The 21,720-nt window shown below is 38.4% G+C and overlaps 1 protein-coding gene across 1 annotated transcript in view; it reads right to left on the reverse strand.

Annotated features, from left to right (window-relative positions):
- The window catches only part of cadm4 (cell adhesion molecule 4), a 158,510-nt gene that overhangs the window by 113,109 nt on the left and 23,681 nt on the right, over positions 1–21,720 (reverse strand). The window contains exon 3 of the mRNA XM_062063949.1: positions 17,145–17,235. Within this exon, the coding sequence (XP_061919933.1) occupies positions 17,145–17,235 (91 nt within the window). The remainder of the gene's footprint in view (positions 1–17,144; positions 17,236–21,720) is intronic.

Genomic DNA, 21,720 nt, shown 5'->3' on the forward strand with positions numbered 1-21,720 from the left:
GAGACAGAGACTTTTAAAACGGAAAAAAGAAAATAATGAAGACTTCTATAAACAAGTTATCGATGCTTTTGGTCAGAAGGAGCTGCAAATGGACTCCATTTATAAGTACAGGTAAGACCATAATAACGTTTTTTTTTAATTAAATGTGCTTTTCATGATGGTATGCTTACATCACACTCAAAGCGCACGTCTAAATTTTATGGATTCCTTTTGGTAAACGCCGGAGTGAGAAGAGGTTTTAAAATAATTACCGCATGCACGGCCATCCCGCCGGTTTCCGGTAAACGCAGGAGTGACAGGAGGTTTTAAATTAATTAACGCCCCTGCGGCTATTCAAGGAAATACGGTATCACAAATCCTCAAAAACATCAATTTTCATAAAGCAGTATAATCCTCATTTAGACATTCATCATTCGCGCTAGTGTTGTACAATATACCCATATCCCTGGCCGGATCATGTTTTGTTTAGTTATGTTCTGTTAGTTTTGGACTCCCTTAGTTCCTGTTTTGTGCACCTCTGGGTTTATTTTAGTTTCCATGGGGATTAATTGGGTTCACTTGCCTCTGGTTAGTGGTCGGCACGCTCACACTGCAAAAACTGAAATCTAAGTAAGATGAAATATCTCAAATAAGGGTAATATTTGCTTATTTTCTGTCTGATAAAATAATTCTTCTCACTAAGCAGATTTTATGTTCTTATGTATTTTAAAATGTATGTCTTAATGTATTATTTTTGAAACTGCTCTGTGATATGTGCTGTTGACCTCTTGGCCAGGTCACCCTTGTGAAAGAGATCTTGATCTCAATGGGTTTCTTATCTGGTTAAATAAAGGTTCTAATGTTAGAGTGTTTTACTTGTTTTAAGGGTTTTGGTCCTCATGCCTGGTTCACACCAACGGCGCTTGCCGCGCTTTCAAGCGGCGAGCAAAGCGCCGTCATTTTTGTCAATTTTTCCACGAATATCCCGATCTCTGAAGTAATGTTATGCTTTGATACGCTCTGATACGCTCTGATACGAATTAGTTGCCGCTTTCCTACCGTTCCTGACGCTTTGATCCCTCTTTGATACGCTTTAAATCACGTTTTGATACGTTTTATTACGCTTTATTGAACTTTATTACGCTTTGATGCGATCCTGACGCTTTAAATCAGGCTCTGACACGATTATCAAGCTCTGTTGTGCATTGTTACAACAAAAATAAGAAAAAATTGTGAAAAACTCAGTATACTGTTTTTCCACCCATTTTTTATATTCATTTATTTTTTCAATTTATCTTTTTTTTCCGTTATGTTTTATATCTTCATTTCTTTTATTTTTGTCATCTTAATAAATATATATCTTTTATGCTAGTTGAAAATATTAAAAGGCATTTGTTTTATCCACCCATTTTTTATATTCATTTATTTTTTCAATTTCTGTTTTTTTTCCGTTATATTATGTTTTATATCTTCATTTCTTTTATTTTTGTCATCTTAATAAATATCTATCTTTCATGCTAGTTGAAAATATTAAAAGGCATTTGTTTTATCCACCCATTTTTTATATTCATTTATTTTTTCAATTTCTCTTTTTTTTCCGTTAAGTTTTATATCTTCATTTCTTTTATTTTTGTCATCTTAATAAATATCTATCTTTCATTTCTTATGCTAGTTGAAATTAATTCAAGGCATTTCTTTTATAAAACGTAACATATTCTCTATATTATTAACATTTTCATACTGGGGTCCGCGCTTTGAACCAAGATCTGTTAAGCTTTCCTACGCTTTTAGTCAAGTTTTGCTGAGCTTTGTCAGGCTTTGTCATGCTTTGATACGCTCTCTGCGTTTTATTCCAGTCTTGACAGAGCGCAGAATTTTTTAAAACTGTTTAAAAAATTTTGGCGAATTTGCCGCATGTCCCGCTTCACTACAAGCTTTCCCACGATCCATTAGGACCCTCACGCTTTAATCAGGCTTTGTTACGCTATAACGCCGCTTTGCATGCCGCTTTAAAGCGCCATCAAAGCGCCGTTGGTGTGAACCTAGCATCAATGATCTCAGTAAGATATTACAGCTTGTTGCTGAGATTTGATGAGCTATATTGAGTAAAACATGCTTGAAACTAGAATATCAAGTGTTGCAAAGCTGTGTCATCAACACTCACAAGTAGAAAACTACTTTTTTAAAGTAATCATTTCGTACTTCAAGCATGTCTCATAATTGAAACAGATGACAGCCAAATGGACTTTGCTGTTTTATTTTCAATGAAACAATAGAAAATACGTGCTCATATAGTAGTACAGTTGGCACAGTACAGTAAATATTTAAACATTTAACATGTGACATTTCAAACAATTTTGAACAGAAATAGTTCATGCACATTCAGATAAATTCTTCAAAATTACAATAAAAAAAAATTGGTCCGGGGGCCGGGCTGTATATATGCGCACTAATTGACTGAAAGAGCACGCACTTGGCGCGATGATGTCATGTTGTCCATGGAAAAATGCATTTTTAGACAATATGATTTGCCTGAGCGGCTAGTAGACCCCGAGAGTAACAAGATGTTGCCTTGTTGCCTTTCCATTAAGAACAATAAATTAGTTTTTAGTATAAGTTTGCTGGTTTCAAGAAATGTAATGCCGAGCGCATATCATTATGTCAAGATAATAGCACTAGCATTTACTTCATTTAAGAATATTTTTCAACATATTGAGCAAAAAGGCCTCTTTTTTTTCTACCAAGAAAAGTGCACTTGTTATTAGTGAGAATATACTTATTTTAAGGTATTTTTAGGTTCATTGAGGTTAGCTAATTTTACTTGTTTTGGAAAGTCTTGACAAGCCGAATTTTCTTGTTCTATTGGCAGATAATTTTGCTTAGTTCAAATAATATACCCCTAATTTTTGTATTTTTTTTCCTTGTTTTTGAACACTGACTTTTTGCAGTGCGCCTGCTGTCGACCACTAATCAGATGCTATTTATTCTCGTTGCTCGCCACACTCGGTCTGGCTTCATCGTTTGCTGTATGCAACAGTTACGTTGGTCTTCTTGTTTCCTAGCTCATGATTCCTGCTCTAAGTTTTTACCTTAGCTTCCCGTGTGATCGGCACGCGTCCCTTTTGTTTTTGTCTGTTTGTATCCACGGTGTATGATTTATGAGGAATAAATCATCTCCTACCTTCACGCCTTGTCCGGAGTTGTCCGTCTGCATCGACCCCGCAGAAAGATGCGACCCCCCCCACACGTAACACTAGTAAAGTATCACGGTACTAATGAATCAAAAACGGTACTGTACTCTGTTTAAAAAGTACCCGTTCGGCATATTTTTTTTTTTACAGGCATGACGGCGTGTCGTCGTCACGTCGTAAAAAATTGCTGGTTTTACGAGCAGAGGAGCATGTTCGGCAGCGCACAATCACGGAGTACTTACAAACAGACACAGTGTGTAGACACAAAAAGGAGAATGGACGCATTTTGGCTTAAAAACTAACGATAAAGGTGAAGTTATAACACTGAAACGCCCTCAGGAAGAGGTGCTTTAAAACATGGCTAGCTAGTTAGCGGCTAATGTCCATCCGCAGTCGGCAGTGTTTCAGCTACTTCTAAATCACTAATCCTCACCTCCATGGCGACAAATAAAGTTAATTTCTTACAAGTATCATCCCTACAGGACGAGGAATAGCTAAACATGCTTCACTACACACCGTAACTCACCGGCGTCACAATGTAAACAAACGCCATGGGTGGATCTACACCTGACATCCACTGTAATGATACTAAGTACAAGAGCGTATCCAGTTGATACTATGAATACATTCATTTTTTTTATCGTCACAAAATATTTTTTATTTAAAAAAAATATATATATATATTTTAGTCATAAACTCTGGAAGTACGTCCCTGGAGACATGAGGACTTTGAATATGACCAATGTATGATCCTGTAACTACTTAGTATCGGATCGATACCTACATTTGGGGTATCCAAACAACAGAAGAATAAGTGATTGTTACATTTTAACAGAAGTGTAGATAGAACATGTTGAAATGGAAAATAAGCAGATATGAACAGAAAATGAACAAGTTGATTAATAATCCATTTTTACAGCTTGTTCTTTATAATTTTGACAAAATAATAGAATGGAAAATGAACGCAATATGTTACTGCATACGTCAGCGGACTAATTAGGAGCCATAGTTTGCTTAGTTACTAATAAAATACAAGTTGTCTAGTAGGTTCACTATTTTATTTAAGGACAAAATTGCAACAAGAAACATATGTTTAATATACCCTAAGATTTTTTGTTAAAATAAAGCCAATAATGCCATTTTTTTGTGGTCCCCTTTATTTAGAAAAGTATCGAAAAGTATTGAAAAAACATGTTGGTACTGGTACCAAAAAATTGGCATCGAGACAGCCCTAATTCGCACACATTTTTTTAAAACTCTTTTACTAGAGCAGTTATTCTCAGACTGTGATACACAGGTTCCATCTAGTGGTACGCCAATTAAACACTTATGTACATTTTCAACCACAGTGTGACTGTTCAAACTGTGTGTATTGTTACAGTGGCCCCCAAAAATTAAACCTACTTGTGAAATAAAACCTCTACCTTGTTTTTAATCAATACTTAGTCCTAGAACGCTACTGCGTTTTAATATTGGTCATTATGGTGGTATGCAGAGACAAGTTTTTGCTGAGGTGTTACCCGGTGAAAAAGGTTTGAGGACCACAGTCCAAGACCTAATAAGGTCAGGATCAACGTGTTTTTACACATTTTTTCCATTTCTCTGTTGTCTTTCTGACAAGTAACTACGATTCCACAGCACACGCACAGCGATAAATGTTCTCTGCTAATAGCAGATGTTAATGTGTGATAATTGAGATGTATTGTACATTTGGAGCTGCATGGGATGATTTCATTATGTTCATCATAACCTAATGTTCGCTGACATGAGGTTCATACAAAGAAGGTAATTAGTGTAATTACAGTACAAGAAATATAAAGGTATCTAACTATTCATGAATTTTGCCGCTATTAAATGTGGGCATTATATGTGAGGATAACGACCAGGGCTATAGTTCAGCAGCTATTAAGCCCCTCTAATATTCTCACATTTTGTGTTTATTTCAAATGAACATGTGCATCGTTCCAGTTCCCAAAAAGAACTGCCCCAGTGAGCTGAACGACTACAGACCAGTGGCGCTCACCTCTCATATAATGAAGACAATGGAGCGGCTCTTTCTCAGCCTCCTCAGACCACAGGTGCAACATGCCCAGGACAGCCTGCAATTTGCGTACCAGGCAGGCGTTGGTGTGGAACAGGGGTCACCAACGCGGTGCCCGCGGGCACCAGGTAGCCCGTAAGGACCAGATGAGTAGCCCGCCGGCCTGTTCTAAAAATAGCTCAAATAGCAGCACTTACCAGTGAGCTGCCTCTATTTTTTAAATTTTATTTATTTACTAGCAATCTGGTTTCGCTTTGCCTGACATTTTTAATTCTAAGAGAGACAAAACTCAAATAGAATTTGGAAATCCAAGAAAATATTTTAAAGACTTGGTCTTCACTTGTTTAAATAAATTCATAATTGTTTTTACTTTGCTTCTTATAACTTTCAGAAAGACAATTTTAGAGAAAAAATACAACCTTAAAAATGATTTTAGGATTTTTAAACAAATATACCTTTTTACCTTTTAAATTCCTTCCTCTTCTTTCCTGACAATTTAAATCAATGTTCAAGTAAATGTATTTTTTTTATTGTAAAGAATAATAAATAAATTGTAATTTAATTCTTCATTTTAGCTTCTGTTTTTTCGACGAATAATATTTGTGAAATATTTCTTCAAACTTATTATGATTAAAATTCAAAAAAATTATTCTGGCAAATCTAGAAAATCTGTAGAATCAAATTTAAATCTTATTTCAAAGTCTTTTGAATTTATTTTAAAATTTTTGTTCTGGAAAATCTAGAAGAAATAATGATTTGTCTTTGTTAGAAATATAGCTTGGTCCAATTTGTTATATATTCTAACAAAGTGTAGATTGGATTTTAACCTATTTAAAACATGTCATCAAAATTCTAAAATTAATCTTAATCAGGAAAAATTACTAATGATGTTCCATAAATTATTTTTTTAAGTTTTTGTCTTCTTTTTTTCGGTTGAATTTAGAATTTTAAAGATTCGAAATTGAAGATAAACTATGTTTCAAAATGTAATTGTCATTTTTTTCGTGTTTTCTCCTCTTTTAAACCATCCAATTAAGTGTAAATATCATTAATTATTAATAATAACATAGAGTTAAAGATAAATTGAGCAAATTGGCGATTTCTGGCAATTTATTTAAGTGTGTATCAAACTGGTAGCCCTTCGCATTAATCACTACCCAAGAAGTAGCTCTTGCTTTCAAAAAGGTTGGTGACCCCTGGTGTGGAGGATGCTATCCTTTACCTGCTGCACCGAGCCCACTCACACCTGGATAAGGGAAATGGCGCGGTGAGGATCCTGTTCCTGGACTTCTCGAGTGCCTTTAATACTATCCAGGACAAGCTGGACAGAATGCGAGTGGATCCCTGCCTGGTTGCCTGGATTTCAGACTACCTCACCGATAGGCCACAGTACGTTAGACTGAAGGACATCACATCTGACACTGTGATCAGCGGCACCGGAGCACCGCAGGGAACGGTGCTGGCCCCTCTTCTCTTCACCCTGTACCCCGCTGACTTCTGCTACAACTCAGAGCTGTGTCACATCCAGAAGTACGCGGATGACACGGCCATCGTCGGGTGCATCAGGGACGGCAGAGAGGAGGAGTTTCGGAGGCTGGTGAGGGACTTTGTTGTCTGGTGCCACAGGAACCTCTTGCAGCTCAACCCTTCAAAGACCAAGGAGCTGGTCATTGACTTTGGGAGGTCACCAAGGTCACAACCTCGAGGTACAGACCGTGGACTCATTCAAGTACCTCGGGGTGTGGGTGGACAACAAGCTGGACTGGACTGTTAACACGGACCACTTGTACAGGAAAGGACAGAGCAGGCTGTACTTCCTGAGGAGGCTGCACTCCTTCAATGTCTGTAAAAAACTCTTGTGGATGTACTACCAGTCTGTGGTTAACAGTGTTCTGTACTACATGGTAGTGTGCTGGGGGGGGGGGGCAGCTCCAGACTGGAGAAACTGATCAGGCGGGCCGGTTCTACAATCGGACTAAAACTGGACTCACTGGTGACGGTGGCAGAGAAGAGGACTGTGGAAAAACTAGTGAGCATCCTGGATGATGGCAGTCACCCTCTGCATACCGTTGTCAGTAGCCAGAGGAGCCTGTTCAGTGCTAGACTGCTTCATCCCAAGTGCAGGACTAATAGACTCAAAAACTCCTTTGTCCCACACGCCATTAGACTGTACAACTCCACTCTGGGAGGGAGGGGGTGTACTAGAATAACGGGGGATGCAAAACAATAACAGTGTAATACGCTTTCATAACATGGTCACTAATGCCTAGTTTCTCTTGTTATATTCTTATTTTACTGTTATATTTGTATTGTCATTGATGCTTTTTGTTTTTATTCTATTGTAATATTTTTCTATTTTGTTTCCATTTATACCCCCATTATTTACTTTTTTAAATTCGATCTCAATTCTGTACACTGCTGCTGGAATTTTAATTTTCCTGAGGGAACTCTCCTGAAGGAATCAATAAAGTACTATCTATCTATCTATCTATCTATCTATCTATCTATCTATCTATCTATCTATCTATCTATCTATCTATCTATCTATCTATCTATCTATCTATCTATCTATCTATCTATCTATCTATCTATCTATCTATCTATCTATCTATCTATCTATCTATCTATATTGTTGTCTGGATCGCTGTATATAATCTCTGGAGATAATACACAAGCATTTTCTATGTGACTTAATATACACACCCCACCAGTGTTGTTTTCGTCAACGATGACGATGACGAAATCATTTCGTTGACGGCACTTTTTTTCATGACGATAACGAGACGGTGACGAGATAAACATGTCTCTCTGATGACGAAAACATGGCGAGACGTGTGTGAGTTTTCGTCGACGAGACGAGAACGGACGGAAATGTTAGTGGCTAATCTGTCAGACGTTTAAAATGCATGACATTTCTGTTTAGTGTGTGTGTGTCAATTAAAACCACGCCCACCAACTGGCGTGCAGCGCCCAACGTGCTCAACACGTCAGACTGTTGTTACTCATCAGGCAATGGACCGTGACGGCGGCGGCAGTTTCAACACAGGGGCTCGGTAGGGATGATACTCGAAACCGGTTTTCCCGGTTGTTTGATAAGAAAAGAACCGGGTCCTCGGACTCGAATCCCTTTTTGAGAACCGGTACCCGTTATCGAGACCACTATAGTAAAAGAAAAGAGTTGATTCTTTATTCGAATCCCGTCCCGACCAGAAATGCTCCGTGGGACATCACAATAAATGACGTCACGTAGCTCAGTCATTAGGCGCAGATAGCGAAAGCAGGAAAACAATGGACGGGAAAAAGCGCTCCAAGGTGTAATAAAGTTCAAAACAAAAGCTATAATCCAATGAATAACTTTACTGAGAGATTTGAGCAGGGTAAAACACATGACCAACACTTTTACCACCAACCGGAAACATAGCAACCAGGCTAGCAACGCACCTCCTTTACGGCAGCTGTCGCAACGTTTATATACAACATATCTCCCTTTTTTAACTTTTGTATTTCTTTCCTTGTAAACAAAACAAAATCACACTGTATATGTGTTGTCGGTCTAATTATAAATAATGCAGACGAGGCGTGTTGGCTGAGTTCTTGACGTTTACTTTCACAGCGTGGCAACATGCAACACTTTTCGGGGCTACCGCGCATGCTCGTAACTCCCGTTGCATGCTGGGTAGTGTAGTTGTTGTATTCTCTAGCTCATAACATTTTTCCCCCTATAAAGAAATAATGTTAACTCAATAAAGTGTATTTCTTTTTTTAGCTTTAACTTTTCATTTATTAGCATTGTAACCACTTTTGCAAATAACTTTTCTCTTCATAGAATGTTCTTTCAATAAAGAAATAAAGTGCAAAAATGTCAAAGCATCATAACAAACAGTTATGTCAAATAGCAGCAGAAGTGCACTTTTTGGAGAGCTGTATTATTTTCAGTTTTGTGCCCAAGGGACTGATTTTATTTAACACTATATTATTATTTATACACCTATAGTGATCACAGAGACAGCTTGTTTTTATGTTACTGTATATATTTGTTTGTCTGAAAAATCCCACTTAATATACTTTGGGTAACAACAGTCAATATTTATTTATTTTATTTTATTTTTTTAGGGGGGTAACAGTTAATATTTATTTATTTATTAGATTTTATTTTTTTTATTATATAATAAAAGTGAGCTTTTGTTAAACCAAATATTGTGTGGTTTTTTCCATATACAACAACCTATCTGGACTCCATAAGAGAATCGATAAGGAATCGGTTCGATAAGAGGATTCGATAATAGGCTCGAACTCGATAATTCCTTATCAAACATCATCCCTAGGGCTCGGTGGTCGCAAACGTAGAGACGACATATGGGTGTACCGTATTTTCCGCACCTAAAAACCACAATTTTTCTCAAAAGCTGACAGTGCGGCTAATAACCCGGTGCGCCTTATATATGGATTAATATTAATATTTATTTTCATAAAGTTTAGGTCTCGCAACTACGGTAAACAGTCGCCATCTTTTTTCCCCGTAAAAGAGGAAGCGCTTCTTCTTCTACGGGAAGCAACCGCCCCCATAGAAGAGGAAGCGCTTCTTCTTTTACTGTAAGCAACCGCCAAGGTGAGCACCCGCCCCCGTAGAAGAAGAAGCGCTTCTTCTTCTACTGTAAGCAACCGCCAAGGTGAGCACCCGCCCCCGTAGAAGAAGAAGCGCGCGGATATTACGTTTCAATTCATTTGTGTGTTTCTGTAAAGACCACAAAATGTCTCCTACTAAGAGACACGCGTACAAGGTTCCACTGACTTTTGATATTCATGTGAACCGCACTGTGGATACAACGGGAACACGTACGGTGAATATTCGCACCACAGGGAATGAGAAGTCGTCCTACTGTGGTTCTAGCTTGCCATGCTAACGGACAGAAACTTCCACCCACGGTGATATTCAAAAGGAAAACCTTGCCAAAAGAGAACTTTCCAGCCGGCGTCATCATAAAAGCTAACTCGAAGGGATGGATGGATGAAGAAAAGATGAGCGAAGAGACCGGGTGACTTTTTTCACGCAGCTCCGTCCTTGTTGATCTACGACTGCATGCGCGTCCACATCACAGATGGTGTCAAAAAACAAGTGAAGCACACCGAAGAAGAAGAAGAATTCGAGGGATTTGTGGATGAGGAATAACTTCAGAAAGTGAGCTTTAAATGTTTATTTTGTGTGTTGTGTGACACTAACGTTCGAGCAACGTTGAGTTATTGATGTTGCTATTGCTCTGCACTATTTTGAGTGTTACTATTTTTGTGATTGCACATTTGCACATTACATTTTGGGAGTGAACAGAGTTGTTAGAACGCTGGTTTGTAATATATTATTAAAGTTTGACTGACCTATCTGACTGTTTTTTTGACATTCCCTTTAGCGTAGCGTAGGTGCGGCTAATAACACGGGGCGGCTAATAGGTAAACAACGTTTTGAAATATGCCATTCATTGAAGGTGCGGCTTACAACACGGGGCGGCTTATGGTGCGGAAAATACGGTATTTTAAATATAACCCAGCAGATAATAAAACAGAGTGTATTGTGAAGGAAGACGGTGACAAATGTGGCCACAAAATATGCGGAAAAAATACGACCAACCTTAAGGGCACCTTAAGGCTCGCCACAAGGATATTTTTTCGAAGGTAAGTTACAAATGCTGTTAACATAATCGATAAATGTCACAGTAAGCTAATACATTAGTATGTTTTCCACATACTCCTGGCGCAAATGGGCTTCTAACTTCAGGCTAAAGTTAGCTTTTGTTACGCTAACGTCAATTCATTATGTGTGTGTTACTTTAGCAGCATGTTTAGCCACGTTTACATTCAGTGACGGTGTGGTTATCTCTTTGTGAGTACGTTCTGTCAGCACGTAACTTCATATGTTAAACAGGTGGAGTTACTGTTATACGTAGAGTCTGCTAGCTTTAGCCTGAAAGCCACAAGTGACGTTGTGCAGCCCCATTAAGGAATCAGGAATGAATTGATTATTTTACTACATGGTTTGCACAAATGAAAGAGAGTGGGGTTGTATGATATCTGTTGTAATTGCACGGGCAGACAGGCCAAGTTGAGCTCATGTGTTTCTCATCCATCACTCAAATTTTGGGCATGTTTATGTTCATTGTACTTTAACAAATTCTGAGAAATAAAGCCACAATTGCTGAAGTAGAATGTTTTTGTTTTTTGGCTTTTTTGGAGTAATGAACTTTGATTCCACTGTTACCACTTTATCTGTGTGTAATACACAATCCTTGGATCAGAAATTTGCTGTTGGGTGGAAACCTTATATGTCTAAAACCATTCCTTTATTGTTATTATTTGTGAAAATAGCAGATCTGCAAGCTTACAATGGGTTGAACTTATAGCTCTGCTGCTATTTTCACAACTTATGTGTGACACTGCCCAACAGCAATCTCCAATACTTATTGACCTAAATTAATTTGTTAAAGGCCTACTGAAAGCCACTACTAGCGACCACGCAGTCTGATAGTTTATATATCAATGATGAAATCTTAACATTGCAACACATGCCAATACGGCCGTGTTAACTTATAAAGTGCAATTTTAAATTTCCCGCTAAACTTCCGGTTCAAAATTCCTTTGGAGGATGACGTATGCGCGTGACGTAGCCAGTTTAACAGAGGTATGGCTTCCCCATTGAAGTCAATACGAAATAGCTCTGTTTTCATCTCATTATTCCACAGTATTCTGGACATCTGTGTTGGTGAATCTGTTGCAATTTGTTCATTGCATTATGGAGAAAGAAGCTGAGCAAGCAAAGAAGAAAGTTGTCGGTGCCAAGCGGAGTATTTTGCGAGGGAAGTCAGCAACACAACACAGTCGGTGTTTCATTGTTTACATTCCCGAAAGATGCAGTCAAGATCGAAGAACTCGGACAACAGAGACTCTAACCAGGCGGACTTTGATTTGGATACACAGACTGAGACGCGATACCGTGAGTACGCTTCCAAACATTTGATCGCTTGCTATAATATGCTCGAGCTAGTAGCTAGGAGCTAGGAGCTAGCATAACAAACACCTAGGTGTTTGTTATGTGGGATTAATTTGTGGCATATTAAATATAAGCCTGGTTGTGTTGTGGCTAATAGAGTATATATATGTCTTGTGTTTATTTACTGTTGTAGTCATTCCCAGCTGAATATCAGGTCACCCCCGGCTCTCACAGCATCTTCCCTATCTGAATCGCTTCCACTCCCCACTAGTCCTTCACTTGCACTTTCCTCATCCACAAATCTTTCATCCTCGCTCAAATTAATGGGGAAATCATCGCTTTCTCAGTCCGAATCTCTCTCACTTCTGGCGGCCATCACTGTAAACAATAGAGAACTTTGCGTATATGTTCACCCGACTACGTCACGCTACTTCCGGTAGGTGCAAGCCTTTTTTTTATCAGATACCAAAAGTTGCGATCTTTATCGTCGTTGTTCTATACTAAATCCTTTCAGCAAAAATATGGCAATATCGCGAAATGATCAAGTATGACACATAGAATAGATCTGCTATCCCCGTTTGAATAAAAAAAATTCATTTCAGTAGGCCTTTAAAAGACTATACTTATATACTTATATTATACTTTTTTTTTTGACTAAAACTAGACTAAAACCTTTTTGACTTTTCATCGACTAAAACTAGACTAAAACCCTTTTGAGTTTTCGTCGACTAAAACTAAAACTATCACATACAAAGTGACTAAAATGTGACTAAAAGTAATAAGCATTTTAGTCCAAAAGACTAAGACTAAATGTAAGATGGTTGTCAAAAACAACATTGCACCCAACTTTTCTTGGACTGTTTTTGTGTACAAAACCCAAAACCACCTCGTGTAATATAACCATAACCATTGTTTCCATTTTGTTGAACTGGCGATAATTAAGACCAGGCACAAAGTGATTATATTAACGAATTTGTGGTATGCTCACACAAAGGAAAACATAATGTTTATATTAATGACGTATAACAACATTTTATATATATATATATATTGTTTTATTGTTCTTTCTTTCATGTTGCTAAGACAAATTTACATTTGTGGATGTATGCCAAGAAAATGCTATTTTTATCAATCGAAATGTAATTTTTGAAAAATGATCAGTTTATGTATTAAGAACATGCAAAACTACAAGACATTTTGGAATTTTAACCATCATTAATTACAGTCCACAAATACAACATATCGTTTACAGTTGTGTTGATATGATTAGTTGGTTATCCAAAACATATTAATTTGGAATTTTGGCAAAAAAAACCAAACTGTCAGATTGTTATGTATCAAACCGTTTCTGAGGTTTATCGTCCAGTCCAGCTTACAAAGACTTGGGATGCGTCAATGATCACAACGACCATAAATCATGGGGAATCCCCAGGGATCCATCTTGGGGCCTCTCCTTTTCATCCTATACATAAATAAATTCGTAAACTCCTCCGAAACTTTTCATAAAATAATTTTTGCTGACAACACAAATTTGTTTACCTCACACAGGAGCCTGTTCGATCGACAAGAAACTGTCAATTCAGAACTTGTGAAAGTGGATTCCTGGTTCAAATGTAATAAGCTCTCACTTAATGTTAATAAAACACCTTTTATTTTATTTCGTTCTAAAAAAAAAAAAACGGACAGGAATCAGGCAGGAAATACAGAGAGTGAACTCCACAAAATTCCTGGGGGTCATCATTGACGAATACCTCAATTTCAAATGTCACATTAGGCACCTGTAAAACAAATTATGCAAATATGTTGGCCTGTTCTTTCACCTTCGTCATTATCTTCCTCTTTATGCTTTACTCACTCTATACAAAACTCTCTTTGAACCACATCTAATCTCTGTAATGTCATCAAGTTTAGTTTAGTCTTTACTTGAAAAGATAATGCACAGAAACATTAAGCTCAAAGACAGATATGTTCTGTACCAGATTATAGCTCATTTCCATCTGCAGTCCCTGGCTAACTAAATTAAAGGGATACAAAAATCATGCAATACAAATATGACAATAAAATCATACTATAGCATGTCATCAAATTAAGAAAAGTCATAAAATGCCCTTTCATTGACACATACTTAATATACAATACAACCACACCTCATCACACAAAGACAATACATGCTCGTGCTCACATCTGTCATTATTTGTAAAAACAAGCATGATTTTAACAGACACCTCACAATTTACAACAAAAATGCTCTCATGGATAAATATAATACACATTAAGTTGATGTGTCAAACATAGTGGCCACCTTATTGACCGTGTGAGCAGCTTTGATCGCTCCAAAGCCACTTTTTAACTTCAGTTGTGAATGAAGAGTCATCTGTTAGACTTTTCAAGTTTGTTGTGAGGTCGTTCCATTCCTTTATCGCTTTATATGAAAAGGCTGATTGTGCAAAAGTTGTTTTACATCTGGGTACGCTACACTGCCCCCTGGTGGAGGCTCGTGTGTTTCTAGTTGTCACAGCAGATGTAAACTGGACAAAGTGCTTAAGTGGCGCTGGTGCAGTGTTATTTAGGATTGGATGGGCCATTCGTATTGATGCTAATCTTTGAATGTTAGCTAAATTTAACAATCTATATTTTTGGAGAACTAAACAGTGATGGTGGTGTTGTGGTTTTCGGTCAAGGATTTTGAGCAATTGTTTGTGCAAAGTTTCCAAAGGCCTCAGTGTCATTTTGCTTGCCTGCGACCAACATGTTATACAATAATAAAAACGAGACATAATCATTGCATTAAAATAAGTTTGAGCTGCCTCCAGTGTTAATGAATTCCTGATACATTCAGAGCCGGCCCAAGGCATAAGCGTACTAAGCGCTTGCTTAGGGCCCCGCGGCCACTAGGGGGGCCCCAAAAGCAATTAACAAAAAATTCTTATATTTTGCATGTACAAGTCTGACTCAGACTCGTACATGGCAGTGATTAGTATTAATAACAAAGTTAATGACTTAGCCTCCAGAAAAGCCAGGAAGCACAGGTTTTAAGGAGTGGGTGGAGTGGTGTGGGTGGTGAAGAACAGAGGAACAAAACTGTGATGTGATGGTCGAAAGTGTGAATTAAGGACCTTAATTTAAGGTAGTTTATTTTAATTTTTTCCCAAAAAATGTTGGCACATCGTTATGTACATTTACATAGTTTTAATATGTAGTAACTTTATATTTGTTTATAAACCGTTGTTACCTTGTTTCTGGTAACTCTGTTCATTAATGTTATTTAAGTATTTGCTTGATATTTAATTTAATTATGTTGTTTTTTGTACAATTGAATGTGTTCCTTTTTATATATATTTAAGTGATTTTATTGTTGCACTTTATTGTTTTTCTTGCACTACGAATTATTTTTGCACATTGCTGTTTCAGGTTTTTGTTACCAAAAATAATAAAGTGATTCAGAATCAGCTTTATTGTCCAGTTATGTTTAACACACATGGAATTTAACTTCAGTAGACTGCGCTCTCTTTGTACAAAGTAAACATTAAATATGAACAATTAACTAAAAATAAAAACTAGTAATTAAAGACTAATATGTACAAGACTGATGAGACAAGATGACACTTTTACTGTGAATACAAAGCTTTATCACTTGGACTGTTCAACCCCAGGCCACTCTTGTAGCTGAATGTTTTCTACATTTTAAGATTAGGAACCATATGTGGCACTCTGGACATCATTCGTTCATTCATTGGTATTATTTATGTTCTTAACTGGGCCACCCCCATATCTTTATAAATGACATGTCATTTGTAAAGACATGCCAGGCTGACAATGTAAACAACACTGCCAGAGCCGCAATGAGTTTATAGTAGGTGTGTGAATGATCAACAATCAATATTATTGGCAGAAATAGAGGGCCCCAAAATCAAATTTTGCTTAGGGCCCCATGGAGGCTTGGGCCGGCACTGGAAACATTTGAACGTTTTTATGTTGTATTTAAGACTCTGGCACATCTGTTTGATATGTTTCTTAAAGCCAAGTGTTGGCTCTAAAATGACACTGTAACACCTTCCCTAGCTACCTTCGCAAATTAGAATCCATGCAAAAGAAAATGGTCCAAGTTTAATGCACCCACTCGACATCTATACCGTAATTATCATCTCTTAAGACTGGCAGAGTTCAATATGTATCACAATGCTTGTCTAACCTATCAAGTCAGTAATCTCAGGCTCTGTAGCTTGGTTCCTATCTATCTATCGTCCCCAGCATGCCCACAACACTCGTAACTTTGACCTGATATCAGGTAAACATCGTCTACTGGCTTGTGCTGCTCGAAGTGTTGTATGCAGGGGACCAAAGATCTGGAACCGGCTTGATGAGAGCCTCAGGATGCTGTATTCAGTCTCCAACTTCAAAGAGAAACTGAAATCCTACCTATAAACCACCTATCTCTAATGCCTCATGGGAATGGCTAGTGCCCCTTTAGAGGATTAGCATTGGGGTAGACTACTGTTGGGTTGTGCGTGGTTGAATGTATGCATGTATGTGTATGCTTTGCTTTTGTATTCCTATTTTGTGTTTGTCATATCGCGTTTTTGTGCTTGCCACCCTGTCTCAGCATTCTATGCATATACTGACCTTTGGACCCCCTGACAAAAGCTTCTTCTAGCTTATCTGGGGGACCCTTTCACTTACCACCATCCCTAAATGGATATTCACTACTGTTGTAATGGTAATATGGTATTGTGAATAAACTTGAACTTGAAACTTGCGTACTTGTATTGCAAAGGTCAGTATACTCTTGAATACCCACTCGTACTATATGTACTGTGACCTTCCACAACGTGCCGACGTGAACTTGAAAGACCAGCTCATACATTTTCAGTTATAAATCAAGCATTTTCCAGCCTGACACAAACATGCACGCACACACACACACACACACACACATACACTTACGCACACTTACAGAGGGTTGGCAGTAACGGAGCAGGTCAGGCTCAGCGAGTCGCCCTCTCGCAAAATGCCAGTAGGTGGGACGATCCTGACGGTCGGTGCAACTGTTTGCAAAGAGAAAAAAAGAAAAATAGATGAGGAATGAGAATGAAGGGACAAGACGGCATATTTTGTATTTTTCCAAGGCAACAACTTGAGACACAATCATGTTTCTGGTTGGTGACATCATTTATTTTTACATGCAGTAGTTCAACTGTGAACAAAACAAAAAAAACCCGATTAAAAACAGTTTTTAATTTTCTTTTATTTTAAGTGTGAGCTTGAGAAAAATAATAACAAACGTCTGTTTCAAACCTGCAAAAATACCTTTAGGGGGAAATTATATCGAATAATTTAACGCGCAAACAGCGTCTGGAGTGAGCAAAAAAACGACACAAAATATTGTCCAGGGGCCGTACTTATCAAGCTTCTTAGAATGACTCCTAAGAAGTCTGCTAAGAGTTGACTTAAGAGTAAATAAATCCTTGGCTGAAAGCTGCACTTAAAAGTTAGTTATCAAGCGTCTTACTCACACTTTCAGCGAAGTGTAGGACTGAATCTTAAGTGTCGCACTCAGAGCTGAATTACGACATTACTATGTGCCGTAAACGCAATTTTAGGTGACGTCATTTCTGTGTCCATAGAAATGACCAATCACGGAAGGGAATCCGTTGTCTAAGAATAAAGAAATATCTTGTAAATATTTAAGTGGACAATGGGAGTGTATATTTTGACAATAAACTACAAAATAATACAAAACAAACTAGTCCCCGCCGGCACTCACGCTACCGCTCCCTCTCTTCTATCGCCCACACACTCACTGACGTCACTCAGCTCACGGCCACACACATACGCTACTGTCATAACATTTTCTTTCCAATTCATTAATTAGGCAACTAATTTGAAACTGGTGTGGGTGGCTCTATATATACTAGCCCACTGCAGCCACATGCAGAAATCAACAAGGAATCGAAAAGTATTAAATCTGTGACAAAAATAATATCCGCTCTGTCTAAACGATACCGTTTGATCAACTGCTCGTCATCAAAAAACAAACAAACATTGTTCCGTTCCCTGAACGTTGGCGCACGTCTCTCTCGCCTCAGTGCCATCCCCTGCTGGCAACTCCTAACCACTTAAGACACCTCTGAAGGTCTCTTAAATATCGTGGAGAGTAGGAGTGATTCTTAGACTTAAGAACGTTGATAAAAAGCTTTTATTCTTAAGTTTGAGAGTAGGACTACATTTCGCAAATTCTCAGGACTTAAGTGTAAAATGGCACTCTAAGAAGCTTGATAAGTACGGCCCCAGAAATGTTTTTTTGGGGAGCCCGAGGAGGATTATGTTCTCTTAGGTCAGGGGTGTCCAAACTTTTTCCACTGAGGGCCGCACACGGAAAAATTAAAGCATGCGGGGGCCATTTTGATATTTTTCATTTTCAAAACATAACAAAATATATGGATTTTGTTTGTTTTTTACCTTTAGGGCTCCCGGGGACCATAAAAGATCTAAGTCATTAAAATGTTAAAAACGAGCCAAATTATTATTTTTTTATTTATATAACGCTTACAGTAAGTCTGTACAGTATATCAACTTCAGGTTGATATAAAGTTTAAAAAAACAAAAAGGTTTTATGCCTTTTCTGTCAAAGACAACTCAGTTTTTTATAATAAAAGTGAAATATGCAGTATTTCCCGCACTGCCCAAAACATTCAGAAAGCAATGTTTGATGTGACGTAATTAGACCCTTAAAAATATCAATAATGCAGGACACCATTGATTTTAATTCATTATTATTTTTGAGTAATCACAGTGAAAAGATAAATAAAATCCCATTAAATATATTTGGGATCCAAAAGGTGCCCCACTCAGAAAGTGCTACATTTTTATTAGTTAGTTCACGAGCTCAACTTCAGATATATCTGTCGATTTTACGTTTGAACTATTATTTTGTTTGTTTTATGCTCTTTTGTCAAATAAAATGTTGATGTTTTTGTATGGCAACCACACAATATATGTAATATTTCCCACATAAAACATTTTAAAGTGAAATATTTGAAATAATTGGAGCCTTGAATAGGTCAATAATTCATTATAACATTGATTTTTTTTTTTTTTTGGAGCAATGGCAAAAAAGGAAAAAAGAAAGATAGACAAAAGAAAAAAAAACCTGCATGGCAACTTTGTGTCAACATTGCAACTTGTTCTAGTTAGATTTCACCTCATTCCACTTTTTTCAATGTTTTTTTAATTTTTGCAATAGCATTTCCAGAATGTGTGGCGGGCCGGTAAACAATTAGCTGCGGGCCGCAAATGGCCCCCGGGCCGCACTTTGGACACCCCTGTCTTAGGTAGTGGTGCACAGTGAAAGCCTGTCAATGCATTTTTTATCTGGCCAGGATACAGTTACTAAAAAAAAATACCAAAAAAAATATTATTTTTCAAAAATGACTTTTGCACGGTGCCACAGGGGTTAGTGCATGTGCCTCACAATACGAAGGTCCTGAGTAGTCCTGAGTTCAATCCCGGGCTCTGGATCTTTCTGTGTGGAGTTTGCATGTTCTCCCTGTGACTGCGTGGGCTTCCTCCCACCTCCAAAGACATGCACCTTGGGATAGGTTGATTGGCACCCCCCGTGACCCCAAAAGGGACAAGCGGTAGAAAATGGATGGATGGATGGACTTTTAATGGGGATAGGTTGATTTCTGGGCTTATCATTTATGAACGGACAAAAAAAGTGAGATGACATAGCAAAAATGCAGAAAACAAATACGGGCTCAATACTATATATTTCATCAATACAGTAGTACCTGATCCACTAGAATCCAAATACCAGGCGCTAAACAGGGTGTGCAAACTACTATTAGTGGGTGTGGTGCGTGCAATCTACTGAAATTGCGTGTAATTGAAAACAAGTGCAAAAGTGGCACGGGCAAGCTCATTTGAATGACTTTTTTGCGTGTTCTACACGGCTATCACCATGGAAACACTCATTTACTCGATGTTGTCTTGTCAACACATTTTTGAAACCTCTTTCTTTGTGCTGTCCTCCAAATCTAAACATCAGACATGGAAATGATCAGCTGGACTCTCGACTCAATTGACAACATCTTTTCGACGAGGAAAAGAGGTTCTGGGGAGCCTGGCTGCCCTGATGGAACCATTGCTAAGGGGTAGGTGAGAGATTCCTGGGACGAATGGAGAATCATGAGCCTCTCAGTCCTTTCCATCGAGGAAGTGGAAGACATCTACCTATTTGGAACCGTGATCGCTGGGCACCTGCTGATTGGGCTGGGCACCGCTCTGGTGTGTCGTCAAATTCGTAAGACGATGGCAGCCACTCAAGGGGCCCAAAGAATGTTCGTCGCAATGGAAGGTTTGGGCCGGGCTGTGGGATCACAGACTGGGGCGATTTCTGAACTGAATCGCAAGATGGATCACATCATGGAAAAGCTTGTTGAAAGGGAAAAAAATTAAAATAAAAAATAAATAAATAAAAAGATGACTCCCTATATCTGCATATATATATATATATATGTGCTGTGTGAACTTTGCGGAGGTGAACGGTACTTTGGGCTGTGGGATTGAGTGTGTTGTGCGGGTGTTTGAGTTGTATTGGCGGGTTATATGGACGGGAGGGGGGAGGTGTTTGTTATGTGGCATATTAAATATAAGCCTGGTTGTGTTGTGGCTAATAGAGTATATATATGTCTTGTGTTTATTTAGTCATTCCCAGCTGAATATCAGGTCCCACCCGCCTCTCACAGCATCTTCCCTATCTGAATCGCTTCCACTGCCCTCTAATCCTTCACTTGCACTTTCCTCATCCAAGAATCTTTCATCCTCGCTCAAATTAATGGCGTAATCGTCGCTTTCTCGGTCCGAATCGCTCTCGTTGCTGGTGGGAATGATTGTAAACAATGTGCAGATGTGAGGAGCTCCACAACCTGTGACGTCACGCTACTTCCGGTACAGGCAAGGCTTTTTCTATCAGCGACCAAAAGTTGCCAACTTTATCGTCGATGTTCTCTACTAAATCCTTTCAGCAAAAATATGGCAATATCGCGAAATGATCAAGTATGACACGTAGAATGGACCTGCTATCCCCGTTTAAATAAGAACATCTCATTTCAGTAGGCCTTTAAGTAAAATCAAAATGTCCAAACTGCACCGTTCCTTTTTGGGGTGACTCAATTATTTGGATGGAGATTATGTTTATATTAGTGTTGTGTTTGAAATAAAACTAGAAAAATCCCTACTATAGCCTACTATCTCTGCCGTGGGGGTTGCTGGAAGCTGCCGCACTTTTAAGATGGTGTCGACTGTCTGAATCCGAGAGTTTTAGGCGTAACGGTACAAAATGACTGTGGGGGTGGGGGGGAAGTGTGATCAGCGCTGCTTGCAGGAGGAAAAGTCACCGCCGCTGTCCATGGTACTGAGGACGAGCACCATCGGGCATGTGCTGACGGCGAGACACAGCTGGCAGGTGATTAGATTAGATTTTCACAGGTGGTACGTGTTACTAATCCTCTGTTGTAGGCAACAGTAGG

Source organism: Entelurus aequoreus, linkage group LG11 (genome assembly GCF_033978785.1).
Source record: "Entelurus aequoreus isolate RoL-2023_Sb linkage group LG11, RoL_Eaeq_v1.1, whole genome shotgun sequence".
Taxonomy (NCBI): Eukaryota; Metazoa; Chordata; class Actinopteri; order Syngnathiformes; family Syngnathidae; genus Entelurus; species Entelurus aequoreus.